This window comes from Gracilinanus agilis, chromosome 2, assembly GCF_016433145.1.
Source record: "Gracilinanus agilis isolate LMUSP501 chromosome 2, AgileGrace, whole genome shotgun sequence".
NCBI classification, from domain to species: Eukaryota; Metazoa; Chordata; class Mammalia; order Didelphimorphia; family Didelphidae; genus Gracilinanus; species Gracilinanus agilis.
The window spans coordinates 610203408-610226329 of NC_058131.1; the positions used below are offsets into that span (position 1 = coordinate 610203408).

General features: G+C 41.8%; 1 protein-coding gene across 1 annotated transcript in view; it reads right to left on the reverse strand.

Annotated features, from left to right (window-relative positions):
• The window catches only part of SLC28A1 (solute carrier family 28 member 1), a 96690-nt gene extending 74490 nt beyond the window's left edge, over window positions 1–22200 (reverse strand). The window contains exons 1-7 of the mRNA XM_044660161.1: window positions 22114–22200; window positions 17906–17994; window positions 16035–16126; window positions 14831–15014; window positions 13104–13245; window positions 10890–11003; window positions 8240–8317 (exon numbers count right to left, since the gene is read on the reverse strand). Coding sequence (XP_044516096.1) covers window positions 8240–8317; window positions 10890–11003; window positions 13104–13245; window positions 14831–15014; window positions 16035–16126; window positions 17906–17994; window positions 22114–22200 — 786 coding nt within the window. The remainder of the gene's footprint in view (window positions 1–8239; window positions 8318–10889; window positions 11004–13103; window positions 13246–14830; window positions 15015–16034; window positions 16127–17905; window positions 17995–22113) is intronic.
• Between the last annotated feature and the right edge of the window lie 722 nt (window positions 22201–22922).

Sequence of the window (22922 nt, forward strand, 5' to 3'; positions counted from 1 at the left end):
TTGGCAAAATGTCAATCTAGCATGAAAGAGAGAGGACTGCCTGGCTATCTCATACCAAGCCTGGAAACACTTGACTAATACTTTAACCCTGTCCTATATGAACAGGTAAACAAACAAAGATAAGAAGGTAGCACCAGAAGAAGCCTGGAATGGGATTCAGGAATACAAGGATCAAGCCTAGTTCTGATGGTGTGACCTTGGGTAAATCACTTCACTTCTGTAAAATAGAATTTGGACTAGAGCCAGCAGTGCCAAACTCAAATAGAAATGGGTCCCTGTGGACTTAGAAAACCATAAATTAACATGATCGGTATTGTAGTTTTATTTATTTTTATCAACACTTCCCAATTACATTTTAATCTGGTTTGGGTGGCCCTTGAGTTTGCAGGCTATAAGTCTGGCAGCTCTAAGTTCTGTTCCAGGTCTAAGATTCTCTGTCTATGGGTCCCTGGTGGCTCAGTCCCTAAAGGAGATGGCACAGACATATCCTATCAGGGATTAGGAATCTGAGAAGATCGAAAAGCTAAGGAGTGTGGTCTGGAAGAAGACTAGAGAGCTTTTCTTCTTAGAAATAAGGCGACTTTACATGAGAAGGTAGCATGGTAGAATGAGAGGTGCCTTTGGAATGTGGACACCTGGGTTTGAATCCATGACGCATTACTTACTACCTATGTGACTTTAGGCAAGTCACTACCTCTCTGGGTTTCCATTTCCCCATCTGTAAAATAAGGAAGCAGGGCAGTTCTGGTCTACTTATTCCTCCTCTTCCCTCCTCCCTCTATACTCCAGGATCCAATGACACTGGCCTTTTTGCTATCCCTTGAGCAAAACATCCCATCCACACTCTGGGCATTTTCACTGATTGTCCCAAACCTGAAATGCTCTCCCTCCTAATCTCCATCTCCTGACTTCTATGACTTCCTTTAAGTCAGCTAAAATCCCATCTTCTGCAAGAAACTTTTGCTTTCCATGTGAACTGGAACAACCTCCAGGAATTGATGCAGAATGAAAGGAGCAGAACCAGAAGAACATTGTGCACAGAGACTGATACACTGTGGTACAACTGAACATAACAGACTTCTCTACTAGCAGCAATGCAAGAATTCAGAGCAAGGCTGAGGGAATTATGAGAAAGAAAACTAGCCACATTCAGAGGAAGAACTGTGGGAGGAGAAACACAGAAAAAAAAACAACTGCTTGAACACATGGGCTGATGGGGATATTATTGGGGATGTAGACACTAAGTGATAGCTCTAGTCCAACTATCAATAATATGGAATTAGGTCTTGATCAATGATACATGTAAAACCCAGTGGAATTGTGCATCGGCTAAGGCGGGTTAGGGGGGTTTGGGGGAGAGGGAAAGAACATGAAACATGTAACCATGGGAAAATATTCAAAATTAAATTTAAATTTAAAAAAAAGCTTTTCCTGATTCTCCCTTAATTATGTCTAATTTATCATATATCGGTATATGTATATATATATATATATACAATCATTATTACATATATTATTTTGATTTTGATATATTATTTTGATAGTTTGAAATTTGAAAAAATATATTATTTTAATAGTTTGAACATAGATGTTTGCATGTTGTAGTCTCCACTAGACTATGAACACCAGCTATCATTTGCCTTTTTTTGTATCCCCAGCCCTTCAATGAATGATTGTTGAAGGGCAGCTAGGTAGTACAGTGGATTGAGCACCAAGCCTGGAGTTAGGAGGACCTGGGTTTAAATCTGACCTGATTATGTGACTGTGGACAAGTCATTTAACCCCAGTTGCTTAGCCCTTACAGTTAAGAGTTTAAATAAATAACTAAAAATATGCTTATTAACTGGCTGACTAGACTTCTACATCTAAATCTATTATCGATATGGTCCTCACACTGCCATTTCTTCCCCATTTGGCCTCAGTGGAGCCACTCAAACTCATTGGTTTCATCTGAAAAATCAGGGAGTTGGAGCAAATCAGTGGTTCTTAGCCTGGGGTCCATGAGCTTGTTTTATTTTTTGTTTTTAATTAATTTAGGCTAAGGAACTGAGTTTATTTTTTTTTAAACCCTTAACTTCTGTATATTGGCTCTTAGGTGAAAGAGTGGTAAGGGTGGGCAATGGGGGTCTTTAAAACAACGAGCTTGTTTTAAAAAAAACAAAATCTGTGTATTGGTTCCAAGGCAGAAGAACAGTAAGGATTAGGCAATGGGGGTTAAGTGACTTGCCCAGGGTCACACAGCTAGGAGGTGTCTGAGGTCAAATTTGAACCCAGGACCTTCCATCTCTAGGTCTGGCTCTCAATCCACTGAACCACCCAGCTGCCCCCTTAAAACATATTTTCATAACTACATTTCAGTATAATTGAAATAGAATTAAATTTATTTCAGTATAATTGGCTTCCTCTGTAATTCTACTTGTAATCTATAATACTTTTTACATATTTAAACATCATTCTGAGGAGTCTATAGGCTTCACTGCAATGCCAAAGAGCTCAGTGACATTAAAAAAAAAAAAAAAAAAGTTGAGAATGCCTGGACTAGATCATCTCTTAGAACTTTAAATCTTGTGGTTATAAAACCAGTCATTTTTTTCCCCTCTGGGATTTAGGAAGAATATCCAGAGAACACCAAAAAAAAAAAAAAAAAAAAATTCCAAGTATCTTTTTTTTTTTTTTCAGAAGCTCAGAGAGGGTTGGTCACATTAATAAATCTCTCAATACCACAACCTTTAAGAACGTCCAAATATAATCTATAATCTAAGGCACAGGAAATGGACTTTGAATGCAGAATTGAAATAACCCTGCACAGGGTTATTTCTAGGTTCCCTCCCTTCCTAGAGGGAATTCAGCCAAGATTCTGCTCTGTATTCTGTTAGATCTTCCTTCTTCCTGAGCTCAAAACAATACAAATTCTTCCTTCTAACAACCTTAATTCCCACACCCCAGTAAAGATGTGCAGAGCTGAAGGCATCATAATTTGTCCTTTCATAGCCTCATTTTCCCACTGGTGGCTCAATGTAAGTAGGAAAGTATTGGTGAAAGAGAAAGCCAACGCAACTGGAGGAAGGCAGCCAGAAATCATAAAACTGCAAGTCTTGGAAGGAGCCTGGAGCTCTGAAAGGTTCTATTTCTTACCTCTGCCCCTGGGAAAGCTCAGAGCCCTGCAAAATTCAGCTCATCCTCCAAACTACTCCCTTCCTGATTCCCACAGTTGCTAAGGCCCGATCCCAAATAATTACTTTGAATTTATTTAACAATGTACATCTTATTTTCTTCCAGGAAAATGGAGGCTGTACTTATAGCAGGGATTCTTCACTTCATTTGTGTCCTTGACCCCTTTCTCAGAAAATAATGTTTTTAAATGCACAAAATTAAAAATTAAATGCACAGAATTATAAAGAAAACCAGTTGTGTCAAAATAGAGTAATCAAAATGTAAAGTTTTTTTAAACCCTCATCTTTTGTCAACATCATTTCTAAGACAGAAAAATAGCAGGGGCTTGGTAATTGGGGCTTAGTGTTTTGCCCAGTGTCACAAAGCTAAGACATGTCTCTGGACAAATTTGAACCCAGGTCTTCCTGACTCCAGGTCTGGGACTCTATCCACTGGACTTTAGCTGCTCCTATCAAAATATATTTTTTTAAACCCTTACCTTCCATCATGGAGTCAATACTGTGTATTGGCTCCAAGGTAGAAGAGTGGTAAGGGTGGGCAATGGGGGTCAAGTGACTTGCCCAGGGTCACACAGCTGGGAAGTGGCTAAGGCCAGATTTGAACCTAGGACCTCCTGTCTCTAGGTCTGGCTCTTGAAAATATTTTTAAAGTATTTATGGACTCCCTAAAATCCATCCGCTGGCCCCAGGATAAGACTTAACTCTCACTCTACAAGAACATAAGGTTATATGTTTTTCTTTTGCAGTTCTACTCCCAAAAGAAAAACATGAGTTTATCACTTATTACTTGTGTATATAGGTATGTAATTTGGGGTTTGAGCTTTAAAAGATTGCTCTATAGCAAAGATGAATAATATAGAAATAGGTATCAAGTGATAACATTTATACAACCCAATGGAATTTCTGGGGAGGGAAGAAGGGAGGAAAAGAAAATGAATCATGCAAACATGGAAAAACATTTTAAAAATAAATAAAATAAACATTTAAAAAATAAATAAAGTGGATCTGATAGAAAAAAACAACACACGTTCACTTAAAAGGAATGTTTTACAGAAGAAAAACAACTGCTTGAACACATGGGCTGATGGGGATATTATTGGGGATATAGACTCTAAACGATAACTCTAGTCCAACTATCAATAATATGGAATTAGGTCTTGATCAATGATACATGTAAAACCCAGTGGAATTGTGTGTTGGCTAAGGGGAGTTAGGGGAGTTTGGGGGAGAAGGAAAGAGCATGAAACATGTTAACTATGGGAAAATATTCAAAATAAAAATTAAAAAAAGGAATGTTATGTTTTTATCTTTGATTTCCCAGCAGTTAGCTTAGTACGTAGCATAAAGGAGGTGCTTAATAAATGCTTGTTTGTAGAGGATCATTGGTCTAAAGCTGGAAGGAACCTCAGAAGTCATCTAGTTCAGCCCCCTCAGATAAGGAAACTGAGATTGTGACTTGCCCAGTCATATAGCATCAGAAGTAGGATTTGAACCCAGATTCTCAGACTCCAAAGCCTCTCATTCCTTCCAGATTACAACACTTTCAATTCAAATAGAGTCCAGGTCTCAAAACTTCTAGTTGAATGTTCTTTTTACTATGGCCCATTGCCTCCTGCAAATTTACAAATTTGTCCATCATAGGGCATTAGAGCTGAAAAAAACCCTGGGGCTCAGTATAATCCAAGACTTTCCTTTTCCCAATGAAGCCCAGAAAGACGGATTGCCTTTTGCTGAGACCCTCAATGGGTTAGCAGCAGCTCCTTCTCTAACAGGATGTTACCAAGGAAGCCATGGCCCCTGTCATTGGAGGTGATAAATGGGTTTCCTTGGTTTCCTTTATTTACCTACAACATTCTTGCTGGAATCTCTCTGTGTCATATGAGCTCCTAGGAGCTACTTTCCCCCCCGATGATCGCATCTCCTTAGGCATTGACGCCTTCTCAGCTATGTCACCCCTAAACCCATCAACACAGCAATTGTCACCAGCAATATCCATTTTTAGCAACTTTCCACCACGTTCGGAGCCAGCAACAAGAGAGCATTGGCAAGTAAGTCTCCACAAGGGCCAGTCCTGGAACCCAGAGTCCTTGGAGAGCCTCACAGAAGAAGCCAGTGCCTCCCAGAGACTGTGTGCTGGTGGACCCCAGAGAAATGCCACAGAATTTGGTTAATGACAAATCAACATCACTTATTACTCCTCCTTTGACCAAATGTTAAGTCTCAAAGTCCTTTGCCACCAGGGAACAAGAGGTTGTTACAGTGGATTACAGAGTATTTGACTTGGAATCAGAAGACCTAGATTTAAGTCCTGCCTAAGTTCCTAGCAATGAGACCCTGGGCAAGTCACCTAATCTCTATAAGCTTCCATTTCTTCATCTGGGATCATCACCGTGTCAATCATTCAAAATTGTTGTTAGATGGCTCAAAAGTGACAGTGCATGTAGATAAACTCTGCAAATCTTCAAGTATATTTAAATGGAAGCTCTATTCATTTTGAGGCTGGGGAAAAATAATGTCATTTTTCTTTTTGTTGTAATTGATAATGCCCTGGAGTAAGAGTCAAGAGACCTGGGTTCTAGCTCAGGCATAACTAACTACCTATGTAACCTTAAATAATCTCTGGGCCTCAGTTTCTCCATCTATAAAATGAAAGCATCACTAACGCATTGTTGGTGGAGTTGTAAATTGATCTAATCATTCTGGAGAGCAATTTGGAACTATGTCCAAAGGACCATAAAACTGTATATACCCCTTGATCCTATAATACCACTACTGGACCTATATCCCAAAGAGGTAAAAAACAGGAAAGGACCTACTTGTACAAAAATATTTATAACAGCTCTTTTTGTGGTGGCAAAGAACTGGAAATTGAGGGGATGCCCATCAATTGGGTAATGGATGAACAAACTGTGATATAAGTTGGTGATGGAATACTATTGTGCTATAAGAAATGACAAGCAATATTAAATAGGACTAAGTCCCTGTTGTACTAAGAATCATGTTAAAAGGATCATGAGATCATAGATTTGGAGTCATCAGGTACTCAAAAGATCATTTCATCTAACTTCCCACTAATGGGAACAAATGTAAAAACACAGTGAATAATCCTTTAACAAGTTCTCAGATATAATACATTTGACATTTGTTAAGAGAGAAGCAGAATTTTCTTGTGCTTTCCTTTTTTTCCAAATCAAAGACAAGGGATGTGTGAAACACTTCACTGAGATAGCCAGAGAAACATTCATCTAATGCATTATTGTTTTATTTCTAATATGCTGTCTGTGTCTGTTTGGCAGGTAAATGGCACTTGAGTTTGAAAATGTCCTTTCTGTCTAGAGATTTCTACATACATAACTATGAATAAAAGAGTAAATGCTCCCCAAGAGAAAAAAGAAATGATAAGCAAGATGATTTCATAAAAAGCAGGAAAGTTCTGTATGAACAGATGCAGAGCAAATAAGCAGAACCAAGAGAACATTACACACAGTAACAGCAATATTATGCAATGGTCAACTGTGAAAACTTGTCTACTCTTAGCAATTCAATCATCTAGGACACTTCTGAAAGACTTATGACAGAGAATACTATACACTTCCAAAGAAAGAACTGAGGAGTTGTATAGATGCAGATCAAAGCACACTATCTTTCACATTGGTGTATTTTAGGTTTTATTTTGGGTTTTTGTTTTGTATGAGTGCTCTTACAATAATGACCAATATGGAAGTGTAGTTTGCACGATAATACTTGTATGACCCACATCAAATTGCTTACCTTCTCTGATTAGGGAGAGAAGGAGACGATTTGAATATTATAATTTTGGAAAACATAGGTTGAAAATGATTGTTGCATGAATATGGAAAAATAAACTATCTTTGAAACAAAAAATAATAAAATAAAATGAAAGTGTCAGACTAGATGGTCTTTAAAGTTCCTTCTATTTGCTGGTCTTATAAATTCACGTGTATGGTGGTTTAGTTGTTTAGTAGCATTTGACTTTTTGTGACTCCGTTGGTTTCTTGGCAAAGATACTGGGGTGGTTTGCTATTTCATCCTCTAGTACAGTTGTTCCCAAACTTTTTTGGCCTACCTCCCCCTTTCCAGAAAAAAAAATATTACTTAGCCCCCTGGAAATTAATTTTTTTAATTTTAATAGCAATTAATAGGAAAGATAAATGCGCCTATGGCCATCACCGCTCCTCTAGATCGCTGCAGCACCCACCAGGGGGCGGTAGCACCCACTTTGGGAATCACTGCTCTAGTGGATTAAGGCAACCAGAGGTTAAGTGACTTGCCCAGAGTTACACAGCTAGTAAGTCTCTGAAGCTAAATTTGAATTCAGGTCTTCCTAAGTCTGGGCTTGGCATTTTGTCCATTGAGTCACCTCACTGTATATATAGATATATATATAATCTGGATTTAATTTATGATTAGAAATCTGGGCTTCCTATTCATTTATCTGTGGTTGGTTGAGTTTTTTTTGTTTTTGTTTTTTTCGTAAAGTAACTTAATGTTAGGAATGTCATTTGAGTTCCTTTCAAAATTGCATAATTTTGAAATAAACATCTAATTTTGTTTTATGCTGATATTAACTCTGTGTTAACGTTGGTGTTGGTGCAACCTCTCTGGGTTTCTCCAAGCTCCCAGGCACCACTTTTTGTATTTGTCATTGGATTGAATGCAGGCTTGTTGACGAGGGCTACTGAGTCCAGGACAAAGCGATCACTGGGGGCTCAGAGCCACACCAAAGCATTTGTGCCCTGCAGGAGAGCTCTGGACATCCCCTCCTCCCCTGGGCTTACTGTGGAGCCGGCTTATGAGCCTTCTCCCTAACTGGCACTTTGACGTTTGCAAAGGGGTTTTTATGGACTTTTCTCTCATTGGGTCTTCACAGTGATTAGCCTGTGAGGTGGGGGCTTCCAGACAGCCCCCAGACAGTGCCGTTCAATACCCTCAGCCCACAGCTCTCCCCATCCTGGCCCTGGCTTGGCCGGTCACTGACCCAAAGTCTGCAAAAGCTGAATTTCTGACTCTAGGATGTCTCCCATTTCAAGAAACGCAGACCTGACCTGAAAGGCAAAGACGTCCTTGACCAGCGCCTCCCCAAAGACGAAACTGGAACCAACCGTCGTATAGTCCAGGAAAATCTGAGGGAGAAACAAAGAAGCAAACAAAAAAAAAGCGACATGAAAGGAGGAAGGAACAAGACGTAGGAGGGGAAGCGGCTTCTCCTGCCCCCAGAGCTCCCTTCCCACCGCCCAGGGTGCCACCAGGTAGCAGTGGGAGCCTTAAGGACCCTCTCCATGACTGCCTTTGACTCATAGACACGTTCAACAGAGATAACGGGGCTTTGTCAGGAAATGGCGTCCTGGGTTGTCCATCGGGCCAAAGCCCACAAGATTGAATTCTCCAATTCACAGAATCTCAGATCTGTAAAGGAGGTTACAGGCTCACAGACCTAAAGCCAGAAGGGCCACCTGAGGCCATGCGGTCTCATTTTATAGATGAGTAAACTGAGGCAGAGGGAGAATCACTGCCCAAAGTCACCCAGGGAGTAAGTAGGAGAGGCAGGCTCAGAGCCCAGGTCTTCTGACTGGAGCCAGAGCACCTTTATCTAGTCCAGCCCACTCCCTTTACAGATAAGAAAATGGGAAGCCAAGAGAAAGGGAATGACTTGCTTAGGATCACCCAGAGAGTCTCTGCGTCTCCTCATTCTTGGCCCAGTTTTGCCTCTGCTACACCACTCTGTCGTGCAGCCAAGGGCTGAAAGGTTCGAACCCCCCTTCTCTAGGAAAAAGCTGTCTTGGAGGCTTCTCATTTTTTAGCAGAAGCACAGAAAATCTGCGTACTGGATCTACCCCCTTTAATATCTGGATGTCTGAAGATCTCTGCTGCAGGAGAGATGAGTAGGATTCTTTTTTTTTAACCCTTAGTAAAAAAATCTAAGTTGAAAGGGCGAGTGCTAGGCAAACAGGATGAAGTGACTTGCCCAGGGTCACACAGCTAGATGTGAACCTGGGTCCATCCTGATGCCAAGCCAGGCTCTCTAGCCACCAAGCCACCCAGCTGCCCCTGGAGATGAGTTTTAATTTGCTGAAAGTACATTTCAGACTTTACCTGCCCCAACATCCAGTAGAACGTGATCTTCTCTTTCATCTTTCTTCCCTGGGGCCCCACCAGGAAGCTGGTTTGGCTGGGACCAGACCTGGGATCTCAGTCATCCTGAGCACTTCCCCTCCTAATACACTCAGTAGGTGCTTAAGGAATGTTTGTTGGATTGAATGGAATGTCTCCATGGAAAGCGAGCTCAGGTGGGTCCTTCCCCGCTGGCAGGGCTTCTAACACACTGGATGTCTGATCTCTAAAGGCCACAATGGCCACATTTGGAGACCACTGAGGAGTCATTTTTCTCCCAGACACAAAATATACTAGTGGCTGCCATCAGTAGCAGGGCAGGGAGTGCCCTCACCAACAAAATCACCGAGCCACAAAGGAATGCAATCATGATCATAATAGTCATAGTCATGGCATTGATATAGTATATTAAGGTTTACAAAGTACTTCACAAATGGCCTCTCATTTTATAGGTGCTGGTATTATCTCCATTTTTCAGGTGAGGAAACTGAGGCAGATAGTGGTTTAAATGACTTGCCCAGGATCACATAGCTAGTGGTTGAGACTGGATTTGAACTTGGATCTTCTTGACTCCAAGTCCAATGCATGACCTAGACTCCTACGCTATGTGGATGGGCAGGTGAGGGGTGTAGTGGAACAGAACATTGGGCTCATCTTCCTAAGTTCAAATCTGGTCTCAGAAGCTTATTAGCTACGTGACCCTGTGCAAGTGGTTTAATGCTGCTTGCCTCAGTTTTCTCATCTGTAACATGAGCTGGCAAAGGAAATGGCAAACCACACCATCATTTCTGCCAAGAAAACCCCAAAACGGGGTCCAAAGAGTCAGATAGGACTGAAAGGACTGAGCAACAACAACACTATGTAGAATCTGGGCACCATTTTGAAATCTACATGTTTGTTCTTCTTCTTGTTCAGTCATTTCAATCACGTCCACCTCTTTGTTTTACAAAACAAATGATGAGGAAAATCAAGTGATTTATCCAGGGTCACACAACTAGTAAGTGTCTAAGGCCAGATTTGAATTCTGGAAGATGAGTTTTCCTAATTTTTGCCCTGGTACTCTTTCCACTCTGTGCCACCTCGCTGCCCCTAGTATGATTGGATTATCATGCTGGTGCCCATGGTAACACCTCTAGAACACTGAGGTGGGTCATTCTGCCAAGAGGTTTAAAGCCTTTCCAACCTCTGAACTCTCTCAGACCAAGAGATGGGGGGGGGGGGTTATTCAATACAAAACTATATCTTGAGAGAAACAATCATTTGCTCCTAGGCATGGCTCGATTTTCTCCATCTGCATCTGTTTCCTCACACTGGCCCCCCAGCACATCCATATACCCCTCTGCCCCCAGCCTCTAGTTGTTATTAGCTGTGTGACCCTGAGCAAATGGCTTAACCCTGCTTGCCTCAGTTTCCTTATCAATAAAATGACCCGGAGAAGGAAAGAACAAACCACTCCAGTTATCTGTCCCCTCATCCCCTGGCCTCTTACAGACGTTGACTTTCTCAAACCCAACAGTATCACAAGAAACCATCAGACTTCCTCATCTCCACCCCCCCTCCCAGCCAGGACCCAGCCTGCCATACCTGGATCTGGTCACCCAGCCACTGGAATGCTCTAAATCCAGGATCCGTTCTGATAACAAAGATGCCGAGCACAAACTGCAGACCAAGACCCCACAATACCGCTCTCCAGGACACCTGAAATACAAAAGAAAATGAGGCCCATGTTTTCTTGGCCTCGGCCTCAAAGGTATGGCCTCTGGGTAGCAATTTGCCACCCAGGAGCTCAGGGAAGAGCATGAGATGAGGTGGAGAGCCAGTCAGGAGAACACCAAGAAGCATTTCCTCCTGATCTGTTGGATTTAGACATGGTTTGGTGTGATAGCTTGAACAGAGAGGGCTGAGACATTGAATTCCTCTGTGAACCAGCTACCTAATCCCAATGAACTGGGGTGAGAAACTTAAAAAGTCATCTGCTCCAAAACTGGGAGATTTCCTAGTGTTACTTCCAACAGAAATGTATCCAAAGGGGAACCATGGCCTGGCTTGAACCCAACATGCCTTGTATGGGACTGAACCAAACTTGATCATTTTGATGAGTCCTATTTGGGTCCCTGCACTAATATTAGCCCCTTGGGAAAAGGAAGCAGAGGGACCCCAATATCCAAGTCATGGCTAGAGAACGAAAGGAATCTATTTCAAAAACTAAGGCATCTTCTCTGGCCCAATATCCAATACCTTCGGAGCCTGGGGGAAGCCTCCAAATCCAGAAGGTCCAACAGATGAACAACATTCTCTTGAGAGGTCCCTTCCCCTCAATGAAGAGGAGTTTGCTAGCAGAGGCTCAGGAACCAGGAGTTCACAAGCACATGGGAGCATGATATCATAACCCCAATGGGGCTGAGCCTGCATCTTGTGAGAAGACCCTACCCCACCTTACAGTCATATACAGACATCAAGAGCAAGAATAAGTTATTTTTAGAGCCAAATCACCTCAATCACTTCCCTTCTTACTGTGCCCATTCTCCCCCCACTGTAAGTTGAAATAAATCATTCTTTTTTACTTGGCCATATATGAGGCCTTGGATCCATTCCTGACCTTCTCTGGGTATCAATGTCTTTGTAAGATGAGGGATTTAGACTAGATGGCCGTGAAAGTCCTTTCCATGTTTTAGTCTCTGATCCTATGACCAGCCATTTCCTAAGTCCCCCTTCTAGCTCCATAGTCCAACAATGAGCTAGATGGGGAGGAACTCATCCACTGGCTACATCCAGTGATGTATGGGATACATTTAAGCAGCTCCATACCTACTGAAGATGCCCCAGGAGCCATGCTCTAACCCCAGCCCCAGGGTAAGGCAGACTCTGGTCCTCCATAATCATTTCATGACCCCAAAATACCTTCCTGCCCAGCCTCATCCTTCAGAAATCTCCCCTAATCCTTGGTTATTTGAGTTGGGAGGGGGAGAAATTCCCTACTGTGAAGATGGGATTAATCCTACTCTGCCCGTTTTTTAGATTTAATCACCAAAAGTGTAAACACCACCACTTAATCTTCAAGTGGGGGAGGTCTGTGATCCACATGTGCAAGAGTGGGTGACAAATCAGAATCGACTGACTGCCCCCTGGGCAGTCCTAAGCAAAGCCTTTATTGTGATTGGTACACGTAAAGTAGAGGAAGGCACAGGAAGTGACACAAAAGAAGCACTTTTAAAAGGGAGTGACAACTTCCTGTGAGTGGTTTCTTCTCTTTTCTTCTCCTTGAACTGGACCTGGAAGAGCTCTGGCTGAGGACCTGGGACTGCCTTATATTTCTCCTTAGAACAAGTGGGTGAGTGAAGACTGACTCCCTTAGCTTCCCTGGAGGTACTAGCTTCTGGAGGGGCCCTTGATTGGGAGGAGCCCTCGTGGCTAAAACCCTTGTTAATTGATTTTTAGGCTCTCCAGCTGGGCCTCTGGAGCCCTGCCAGAGTAAAGCCAAGACTTGAGCACATAATCTAGTTCATTAAGCTCTTACCCTGCCGTCTCCTCATTTCTTCACTTTCACTCTCTCCTATATTTTATAAATAAATTGCTGAAAAATCATTTTAGAATTGAGTAATCAATTCTTGATGACCACCCCTTTTAAATATTCAGTCCAAACATAATTTTCCCCCTTACACTAGTCTAGTCATAGGATAGCAAGTTTCTCCTGACCAAAGAGAGCCTTGGGAAGTTCATGGGAAATCACTGGAAAGAAAAAATACTCAAAATCCCTCCCAGCCAGTCCCCTGTACCCAGGCCAGCTTGTACACTCACTGAAAGGTGATGTTTAGAGCAGGCAAAGAGGAGGAAGATGAACATGCAGATGCCAGCAAAGGATACCAGCTGCTCCGGCCGTTGGGAGGTGTCCAGAGCCAGCCACAATACCAGGCCCACCAAAGCAGCTGCTATTAGGCACCTGCAGATGAAATACCATGGAAGATGTTACTCACTGCCATAGATAAATCCACCCAAAGTTCTAATAAAGGGCAACTGGGGCTTTGCCCTGGGGTACCAGCATCCAGGAGGATCATGCTTCCCTTATGTTAGTCTAGAACACGGAGAAAGTCCCACCATATGCCTTCCTGCTACTAGATACAGAACTGTATTTAAGATTTTTCCAAAGGCTGTACTGATTGATATTCAGACCTAGTTGGAGGACAGTACCTGTGCAAAAAAGTATAGACGGTTGTCTAGAAGGAGGGAAAGCAGAGTATGGTAGGTAGACTGCTAAACTTAGAATCAGGAAGCAAATTCCACCTCTTAAACTTACTAGATGTGATTTCTTTTAAAAAAAATTTTTTTTTTAACCTTACCTTCTGTTTTAGAATCAATATTGTGTATTGGTTCCAAGGCAGAAGAGTGGTAAGGGCTAGGCAATGGGGGTTAAGTGACTTGCCCAGGGTCACACAGCTAGGAAGTTTCTGAGGCCATATTTGAACCCAGGACCTCCCATCTCTGGGTCTGGCTCTCAATCCAGCTGCCCCTCACAATTTTCAAGACTATATTAATGGAGGAAATTCTCTGGCCTATGAAATCACAGGGCCTTGCCTACTGATCTGCGTAGAGCACCAAGATAAGCTTTGAGCAAGAAACAAAATGTAGATAAGAGAGGTCTTCTGCCCCCATGGAGTTTGTCCCTATCTATGTAGTTTGTCCCTATCTGTGGCAGGGCAGGACCAGCCCAAGGAGCTAGGTACAGAGGGCACTTGGGCCATTTCAGCTGTGTTCTGATTCACTGTGGCCCAGGAATGTTGCCAGGGAAGAGTCAGGTGAGGAGGCCAGTCAACACATGGCCAGTCTCCAACTTCTGTCATGAGCCTTCTGCATCCCTCTCATACCTTGAGAGCCTGGCATTGCAGAAGAGTAAATTCCAAAGGGGGTGAGGAGAGGTGGATGTCCCCACTGAGCAAGTCCTTTCAACAGCAGGAGGTTTCATCAGAATATATGTTGAGGACAGGGGCAGGAATCCTGCTTGTTGGGTGTTTCTCCCTTTGCACAGTTGTGCATTCTCCAAGTCACAGAGTCCTTAATGATATACTCAGGGCCAGGACCTCCGCACCCAAGCCTGCAGATGCTAATCCAGGCTGGCCAATGGCCCAGGACACTGCTACCCAGGGACCAGGGAAATGCTGGTGTGGGAGTCCAAAGCCTGAGGCTCAGCAGAGGCAGGTTACGGCTTACTCTGAGACCAAAATAGGAAGCATTCGAGTTAAACCAAGATGGAAGAGTTTTGAAACAAACCTCCTAGTTCTTACTGAACCTGTGACTCACTAAGGGAAACCAGAGAAACCAAGCATAACTTGCTCAGATTCCCCATAGCGTGGGAAGACCAGCCACAAGAGGAGTAAGCCAGAGTCCACAGAACTCAAACAAATGATATTATCTCCCCAAGGGGGTAGTGGGAGGGGAAGGAAAGGGAGCTGGGACAGCCTCCCCCAGCTCAGGGTGACCCACTAAGAGGACACATGGAAGGGCAACCCAAGTGGCTTTCTCTTACTCACCGTTTTAGCCAGAATTTCAAGGTTGGATTATTGAGGGGCTTCAGAAATCTTAACAGCTTCTTTCCCCAAAGTTTCTTAAACAGGTTGTGGGCCATAAAGAAAAGGACTACACATGTGAGGATGAACAAAGCCAGAGCTCTCTGGAAATCCAGGATACAGGCTGTCAGCAGGAAGGCAGCATAGGCTAGAAGAGATGGAGGGGTACAGAAGCAACTTCAGGGTCATGACTTCTCCAAAATAACTGCAAGCCCCTACCTCCAGGGAGTTTTGCCTTTCTCTGCCCCTTACAGAAGAAAGTGGCAAATAGGTGGCTCATTTGATCTCTGTCCAGTGTTGGGAAATCAAAGATATTTAATCCTACAAGAGCAGAATCTAGATGTAGATATGGAAGGAACTTGAGAGATCATCTAGTACAATCCCTCATTTTACAGATGAGGAAACTGAGGCCCAAAGAAACCAGGCCTAAGGCCACATAGCTAGCGAGCTGCAGAGATAGGTTAGGAAGTCATCTTCTCTGATCAGAGAATCACAGAATGTGAGAGTTGGAAGGGACCTTGGTGACCTTCTGACTGCAGAATCAATGCCTTTTCCAATCTACTATAATGTTAAGAGCAAAGACAGAATGTTAGGGCTGGACAGTACTTTGGACACCATCTAATCCAACCTCTCCATGTTCTAGCTGAGAAAACTGAAGGCAAGAGGATGAAATAATTTGTCCAGATTCACCCAGCTAATTATATTGGAGCAAAAGCTAAAACCCAGATCTACAGGCTTGACAGTGTTCTCTCTGCCATTTAATGCTGTCCCTCAACCGCCAAATAGGTAACAAATCAATTAATATATTTATATTTTGATTGCAAAACACAGGTGAGGAATACAAAGATAAGCAAGGCATAGACCTAGCCCTGAATAAAATTTGAGATATATTCTATGTCAAGGTGAGTCGGAGGGCAACAAAGGACAGCCCGTATCAAGGACTTTGGGGAAGGCACATTGAAAGGGTGGGCTCATTGGGAGATGCTGTAAGAGGAAATGAGCTATGGGGGAAAGGAAAATAGAGAGAGAGAATTTGTGGAAATTCCAGCATTGGCACCTCCCTGGGGGACCAGAGCTGGAAGGAGTCTTTGATGAACTTTGGACCAGGTATCAGTTGGGGTGTGTAAACTCTTCTGTGTCCTCAGAAAGACCAGATTCAGTGTCTCACCTGTACACACTAGGCCCAAGAGGATCCATCGAAACAATTCAGCATGGCGTCTGCAAAACTTTTTGGCTTTCAAAGCAGGCTGCAATCTTCTCCTGTGAGAACCAAAAATCAGTGACTGCTCTTGCCCAACTCTCAGCTACTACTCCCACACCACCAGCAATCCTGGGGATCTTCAGGTGGAACATGTCTAGTTCTGCAAGTGACCATGTTGTTCCAAAGGACCAATGTCAGTGGGCAGCAGAGTAAACTTCACCTTGGGCTGAACTGAATGAACATCACACAACACACACACACACACACACACACACACACCCCAACAACCCAACAAGTCACATTCATCAGAAAAGGAGCTTAAAGCTGCCAGCCTCAGGAACACTATCCTTCCAATCACATGTTCATATACAGGTATAAACATATGTGCACATATATGCATATATGTAAGCATGCACACATGTAAATATTCTATGTATGTGTTTTATATCAAGAAAGGGGGTGAGTGTGTATGTATATACTAAATACTGAATATTGTGGCTCTGTAGGCATAAGTATAATATATACTTAAAGAATATATGTTGACAGATGCTAGCTTCAGCAGACAGCTCATGGGTTGCTGAACTGGGATAAGGAAAATGGTTTTGGGGACTACAGGAGGATCGATACTGACAAGGAACCATGCAGACAAGATATCCTTGAACAGTGACCAAGTTTAATGAGTCGGGGTATACACTTTATAGGGAAAATGACATAGACTAAAGGATTAAGTAAGCCTTTTGCAGGGACAAGGGTTAGTAATGATTTATCGTCTTTACCTCACCAAAACTCAGTCAGAGTTTTCTATAGGATAATAAGTCAATATGTCAATGTGTAACCATCTAGTCCAGATTCTCAGGGAAATGTTTGGCTTCAATGGATAGAACAAGAACAACTAAGAACAGCCAAGAACTTATCAGATGTTTTGGATGAGATTATACGTGCCTGGCTCTAGCTAGCTGATGGCTCTGATTTTATTGGGGCCAATTCTCACTACTGGGGGCTACAATATGTATAGGATATAAATATGTGTATTATATAATTTCATGTATGTGTATGTATACATATTCAATACATGTGATATGTGTAGAATATATACATATATACAGAGCCATGGTACTTATCTTCCAATCCTATAGGAAATATTATTTCCAACCCTAAAATGGAGTCTTCTACGCTCCTTCCCCTGTGCCATATTTCCTTCCTCTCTGGAGAAATCCAGGTAGACATTTCTCTCTAGGATTCTCCTTCCTACAACCCACCATCTTGCAAAGGTCCCTGGAATCCCCTGAGACTAAGGATCTGGCCTGTGAGAAGATGTTGGAGGTGATCTAAGTGATCTAGACGAGTTGCCATGCATCACTGAAGTTGACCCCACCTCCCTATCTTTTTTTCAACCTTTACTTTCTGGGGATTTTTTAACTCTTATCTTCTGTCTTATTCGTTTTTGCTTCACATGATCAATATTCTAAGCTTCTATTCCAAGGCAGAAGAGCAGTAAGGACTAGACAATTGGGGTTAAGTAACTTGCCCAGTATCACATAGCTGGAAAGTGTCTGAGGTCATATTTGAATCCAGGACCTGCCATCTCTAGATTTGGCTCTTTATCCACTGCACCACCTAACCACCCTTCCTCCCCACTTCTTGGCAATTCCTCCTTGCCCATTTTGGAGTTTCCCTAGTCTGTATGTATAATCAGAAAACGTTGGTGTAGGGTTGTAAGTTGGGGAAAGAGAAAGAAAGAAAGAAAATGTGAATGGAATCTCCTTCCCTCCCACTGCCCCCTGTGCCCACTTTGAGCACTTGTCCCCATACAAACAAAGAAGTTCTAGGCCTCATACCTCCAGAATGGGGGGAGCCTGGTCCCAGCATTCACACCAGTGCCCCGCTCTTCATCCCACACATGTTCACTAGGGTCCTGGATTTCCTCCTGCACACACAGACCAGGACCAGATAATGAGAGAAGAAATTCAGCAAATATTCACTAAGAGCTTACAACATGCTAGGTTCCAGAAGAAAGGGAAAAATACAAGTACCACTGAGGTAGTACAGTAGACAAAGCACAGGGGACCTAAAACAAGGAAGATCTGAATTCAAATCCAGTCTCACACAATTACAAGTTGGACACAACCTCTGTTTGCCTTAGTTTCCTTAACTGTAATATAGGGATAATATCAGCTACCTCTCAGGGTTATTGTGGGAATCAAATAAACTAATATTTCCAACAAAAAAAAGTGCTTAGTACAATGGCTAGCACATAGTAGGCACTATAATGCCTACTGAATAAGCATTCATTCCTTTCCCCATTGTGCATGGGTACGATGGGAAAATGCTGGTCTTCAAGCTAGAAGAACTTGGGTCACTTCCCAGCTCTCACCCCTATTAGCCCTGGAACTGTGACTGAGTCATTGAACCCCTTCCAGGCTCAATGATCTCATCTGGAAAATGGGGATAATAATAATAATACATACATACATATGTAATACTTTTATAATACTTGAAGCCTTACTTCTTACTAGCTCTCTGAGGAATATTATCTACATAAAACATGTGTCCCTACATTTATGGAGTTCACAGGCTGGTGGGTGGATATGGCACAAGCAGAGGCATATTATCCTGATTTTATGGGGAAGGAAACAGGTGTAGAGAAGATACATGACCTTCCTAGGGCTACACAATTAATAAGTAGCAGGGTCAGCCTCAAACCTAAGTCTTCAGTCTCCATATTCAGCGTTCTGCCCATACTATCGACTTCATGTGGTTGTCGTAAGGAACAAGGATGCTTGTAAATGTAAGATGCAAGTCACACACTTAAGGGAAAGAGGTGGGAGGTGGAGGGGTAAACATCAAAGGGGTCAAGGACACAATTCTGAAACCCATTCACATTCACTCTATTGGATGGGGGGGGCAGTGAAGAGCTTTACACTTCTCTTGCCATTTTGAAGACCCAAGTGGGTTCTGATACTAACATTTATACTAGTTTATGATTTGTCTTGAAAGAAATGTTTTGTCCTAGCTGTATGACCCCAGACAAAGTCAGAGAATATGAGTTCAAATCCCCCCTCAGATACTTACTACCTGTAGGAGCCAAAGAGACATCTAATCCTCCCTGGGCTTCAGGTTCCACATTTCTACAATGAGAGCATTAAACTAAATGACCCCTCTGTATTGTTGTTCAGTCTCACCCAACTGTTCGTGGAGTTTTCTTAGCAGAGATACTGAAGTGGTTTGGCATTTCCTTCTCTGGCTCATTTTACAGATGAGGAAACTGAGACAAACAGAGTAAAGTGATTTGCCCAGCATCACACAGTGAGTAACTATCTGAGTTTGGATTTGAACTCAGGAAGAGGAATCTGCCTGACTTCAAGTCCAGCACTCTATCCACTGTGCCACATAGCTATCCCTCTCTGTTGCTGCTTCTACACTATCCCTAATCTCCTCTGTGAGTCATACCCACTCACCAGCCTGTGAGCTCCATGAGGGTAGGGATAGTGTTTTACATAGATGCTGTAATTCCCCAGGGCTAAGTGTTTAACAAATGTCTGTTGGGTTGAATGGAATTGTGTGAGCAGCAGTAGTCACAGGGAACTCACAAGGTAGTCCATTCCATTTTTTAAAAATCTCTCATTTCTTCTGATTATTCCTATTCTTTGGCCATTTATCTACTGTGGAATTCCTTTTTGTTTCAATACCTGAAGATGCAGTTCATCTGGGTGAAGTGACCAATCCATCAAGGGATGGCAGGTGGCCTTTACTATCGATTTATAGATCTTCTCATTGTTCCCAAATTTAACAAATATCAAATAAAATGTGCATTTTCATGTTCATAGTAGAATAGAAAAAATGGATTGTACATGAAACTGGATCTGTTATATACCTCTTGCTTTTAAAATATAAAATAAATTCTATATGTAACTTTCAAAAAAGAAAATCTCAAATTGCTAAGAAGTTATTCCTTTTATTTATACATTATGTTTCCCTGTGACTTAAACCACTGATATTAATCTATTTCAATTCAACAAAGATTTATTAAGTTGTGAGCATACAAAAATAAAAATGAAACGACCCCATTCTTCACGAAGCTTACATTCTCCTAGAGAGATAAGATATGTTTACAAGCAATTAAGTACAAAGTATATACCAAGTAATGTCAAGAGGGAGTCTGGGGGTGGGGGGGGGGTCCACAAAACCTCATATAGGACATCAACACAGGGATTGAGTTGCATTTTGAATTCAGATCTTGATTCTACAAATATGATGTAAGGAAAGAGTACATGCCAGTGATGGAGGATTACTTGTACAAAAACATGGAGATAAGAGATAGCATATTGGGAAAGAAAAATAACCATCAGGCCACTTCAACAGGAACAGAGGGTCGATGAAGGGGAAGAAATGAGATAAAAGTAGAAGGAATCAGGTTGAAGAAGGCTTTTTAAATGACAAGCTAAAATATTCCTCAATTGACATATGGCCAAAGGATATGAAAAGGTAATTACCAAAAGAAGAAATTCAAGTTATTGATAGCCATAATGAAAAAGCTCCATCTCATCAATAATTTTATTGTTGCTGTTCAGTTGTATTCATTTCTTTGTGACCCCATTTGGGGTTTTCTTGGCAAAGATACTGGAGTGGTTTGCCATTTCCTTCTCCGACTCATTTTACAAATAAGGAAACTGAGGCAGACAGGGTTAGGTGACTTGCCCAAGGTCACATAGCTAGTAAATGTCTGAGGCTGGATTGGAACTCTGATGCGTCTTTTGAATGCAAGTCTGGTGCTCTATCCACTGTACTACCTAGCTGCCATTCACTAATAATTAGAGAAATGCAATTAAAATGACTCAGATTCCAATTCATACCTAGATCAAAGCTGACAGAAGAAGAAACTGACAAATATTGATGGGGCTAAGGGAAAATAAGTATATTAAGTGTGCTGTTAGTGGAATTGGTACAGCCATTCTAGAAAGCAATTTGGAACTATGTCCAAAATGTCACTAAATCATGTATAACCTATCACCTAGTAATACCACAACAAGAAGTATACAGAAGAAGAAAAAAGATCAAAGGAAAGAAAAGTATCCATATGTTCAAAAATGTTTATAGCAGCCCTTTTTATAGTAGCAAAGATCTTGAGATTAAAGAGATAAACCACTAATGGGAAATAGTTAACTATCATAGTATATGCAAATGTAACAAAATACTCTTGTGCTGTATATATAAGATGATGAAAGAGATGGTTTCAGAGAAATCTAAAAAGACTCTTAGATGCAGAATAAAATGATCAGAACCAGGAGGACAATTTACAGAATAATCACAGCATTCTAAAGGCAAACAAGTTAAAAATTTAAGAATCTGATCAATATAGTAACCAGTCACAATTCCAGAGGACAAATATTAAGGTATACTACCTGCCTCCTGTTAGAGAAATGATAGACTCAAGACACAGAATGAGCCATACATTTTTGGACATGCAGGCATTTATTTTGCCTGATTTAAGCATATTTGTTGTAAGGGGGTTTTTGAAGGGTTTTTTGCTGTTTGTTTTTTAATTTGGATGGGGTTGATTTTAGAAACAAAATGCTTATTAATGGAAATAAAAGTAAAATAAAATAAAGGCTTTTAAGAATGGCTGTCTGAGGAGTTTTATCCTAAAGGAATAGGGAGCCACTGAAGATTTTTAAAGTAGCATAGACAGATCTAAGAGAACCGTCGTTTTGAAAGCTATGTGGAGGGCAGAGACTGAGGGCAGATTCTCCCTTCTGGACACCATTTCTTCATAACAGAATTTTGTTTTTATCTTTGTGATCAAAATCCATGTGTTAAATATCTTTGTATTCCCCACATGCCAACCATGACACTGAAGAACAGGTAGAAGGTCTTAATCAATATTTGAATGAATAAAGTGATAGAGGTAACATTTAGGTAGAAAGAGAAATAGTTTGAGCAAACATGATTTCAAATTTAAGGCATGGGGGGAGTGGGGAGCAGGAGATTTAGAGGACAGAAGGGCTGCTGATGGTGAAAGCACCAATGTACAGGAGACAAAGATTACCATGAATTCTATTCCCAGGTTCTCCACACCATTCTCCAAGGTAGCAAGATGAATGGGCTTTTGTCTTCTTTGTTTTTCTTCATCCATTTCCTGGTTCTTTCAGCTGAAAAATAAGTCCAGGGGGAAAATATTAACAAGCCGAGGGGGTTCTTGCCCAGGAGGAGATCAGAGAGTTGACAGTTTGGGATAGGTATGGATTAGAAGGAATAGGCAATGTGTTCATGGTTTGTATTAGGGGAGGAGCATAAGGAAAGTTCATTCTTGTCTCTGAAGCCCAGACTTCAGGGCACCCTTTGTATTCCCAAAGCCTCAGGCAGCCCATCTGGACAAAGACTTCTGGACTTCTTCTACTTCCCTTAACTCAGAGCTTCCTGAAGACATTCGTCTCCTGAATTTTAGAAGAGCAAACAAAAGCATGACTTTAATTATAGTGTTTTAATAGGAAGGACCTCCAGAAACTATCTAGTCTAAACCTCTCCTGCACTCCATTTTACAAATGAAAACACAAAGACACAGGAGAAATTAAGTAACTGATCCAAAGTTATGCAGTTGGTAAGTACCAGATGCAGCATTAGGTTTGGAGTCAATACAGCATGGGTTCAAATCCTCCTTGTGACATTTGTGAGGTGTGTGATCCTGGACAAGTTACTTAAATTCCCTGGACCTCAGTCTAAAAAACTCATCTAAAAAACAAGGAGATTGGACTTGATGACCTTCAAATCCAATCTATGATCCTATGATCATTCCAACTTCCTTGCTTTTATGTTGTCCAAGAGAATAACCAGTAGAGTTGTTTTAGATGGAGATCA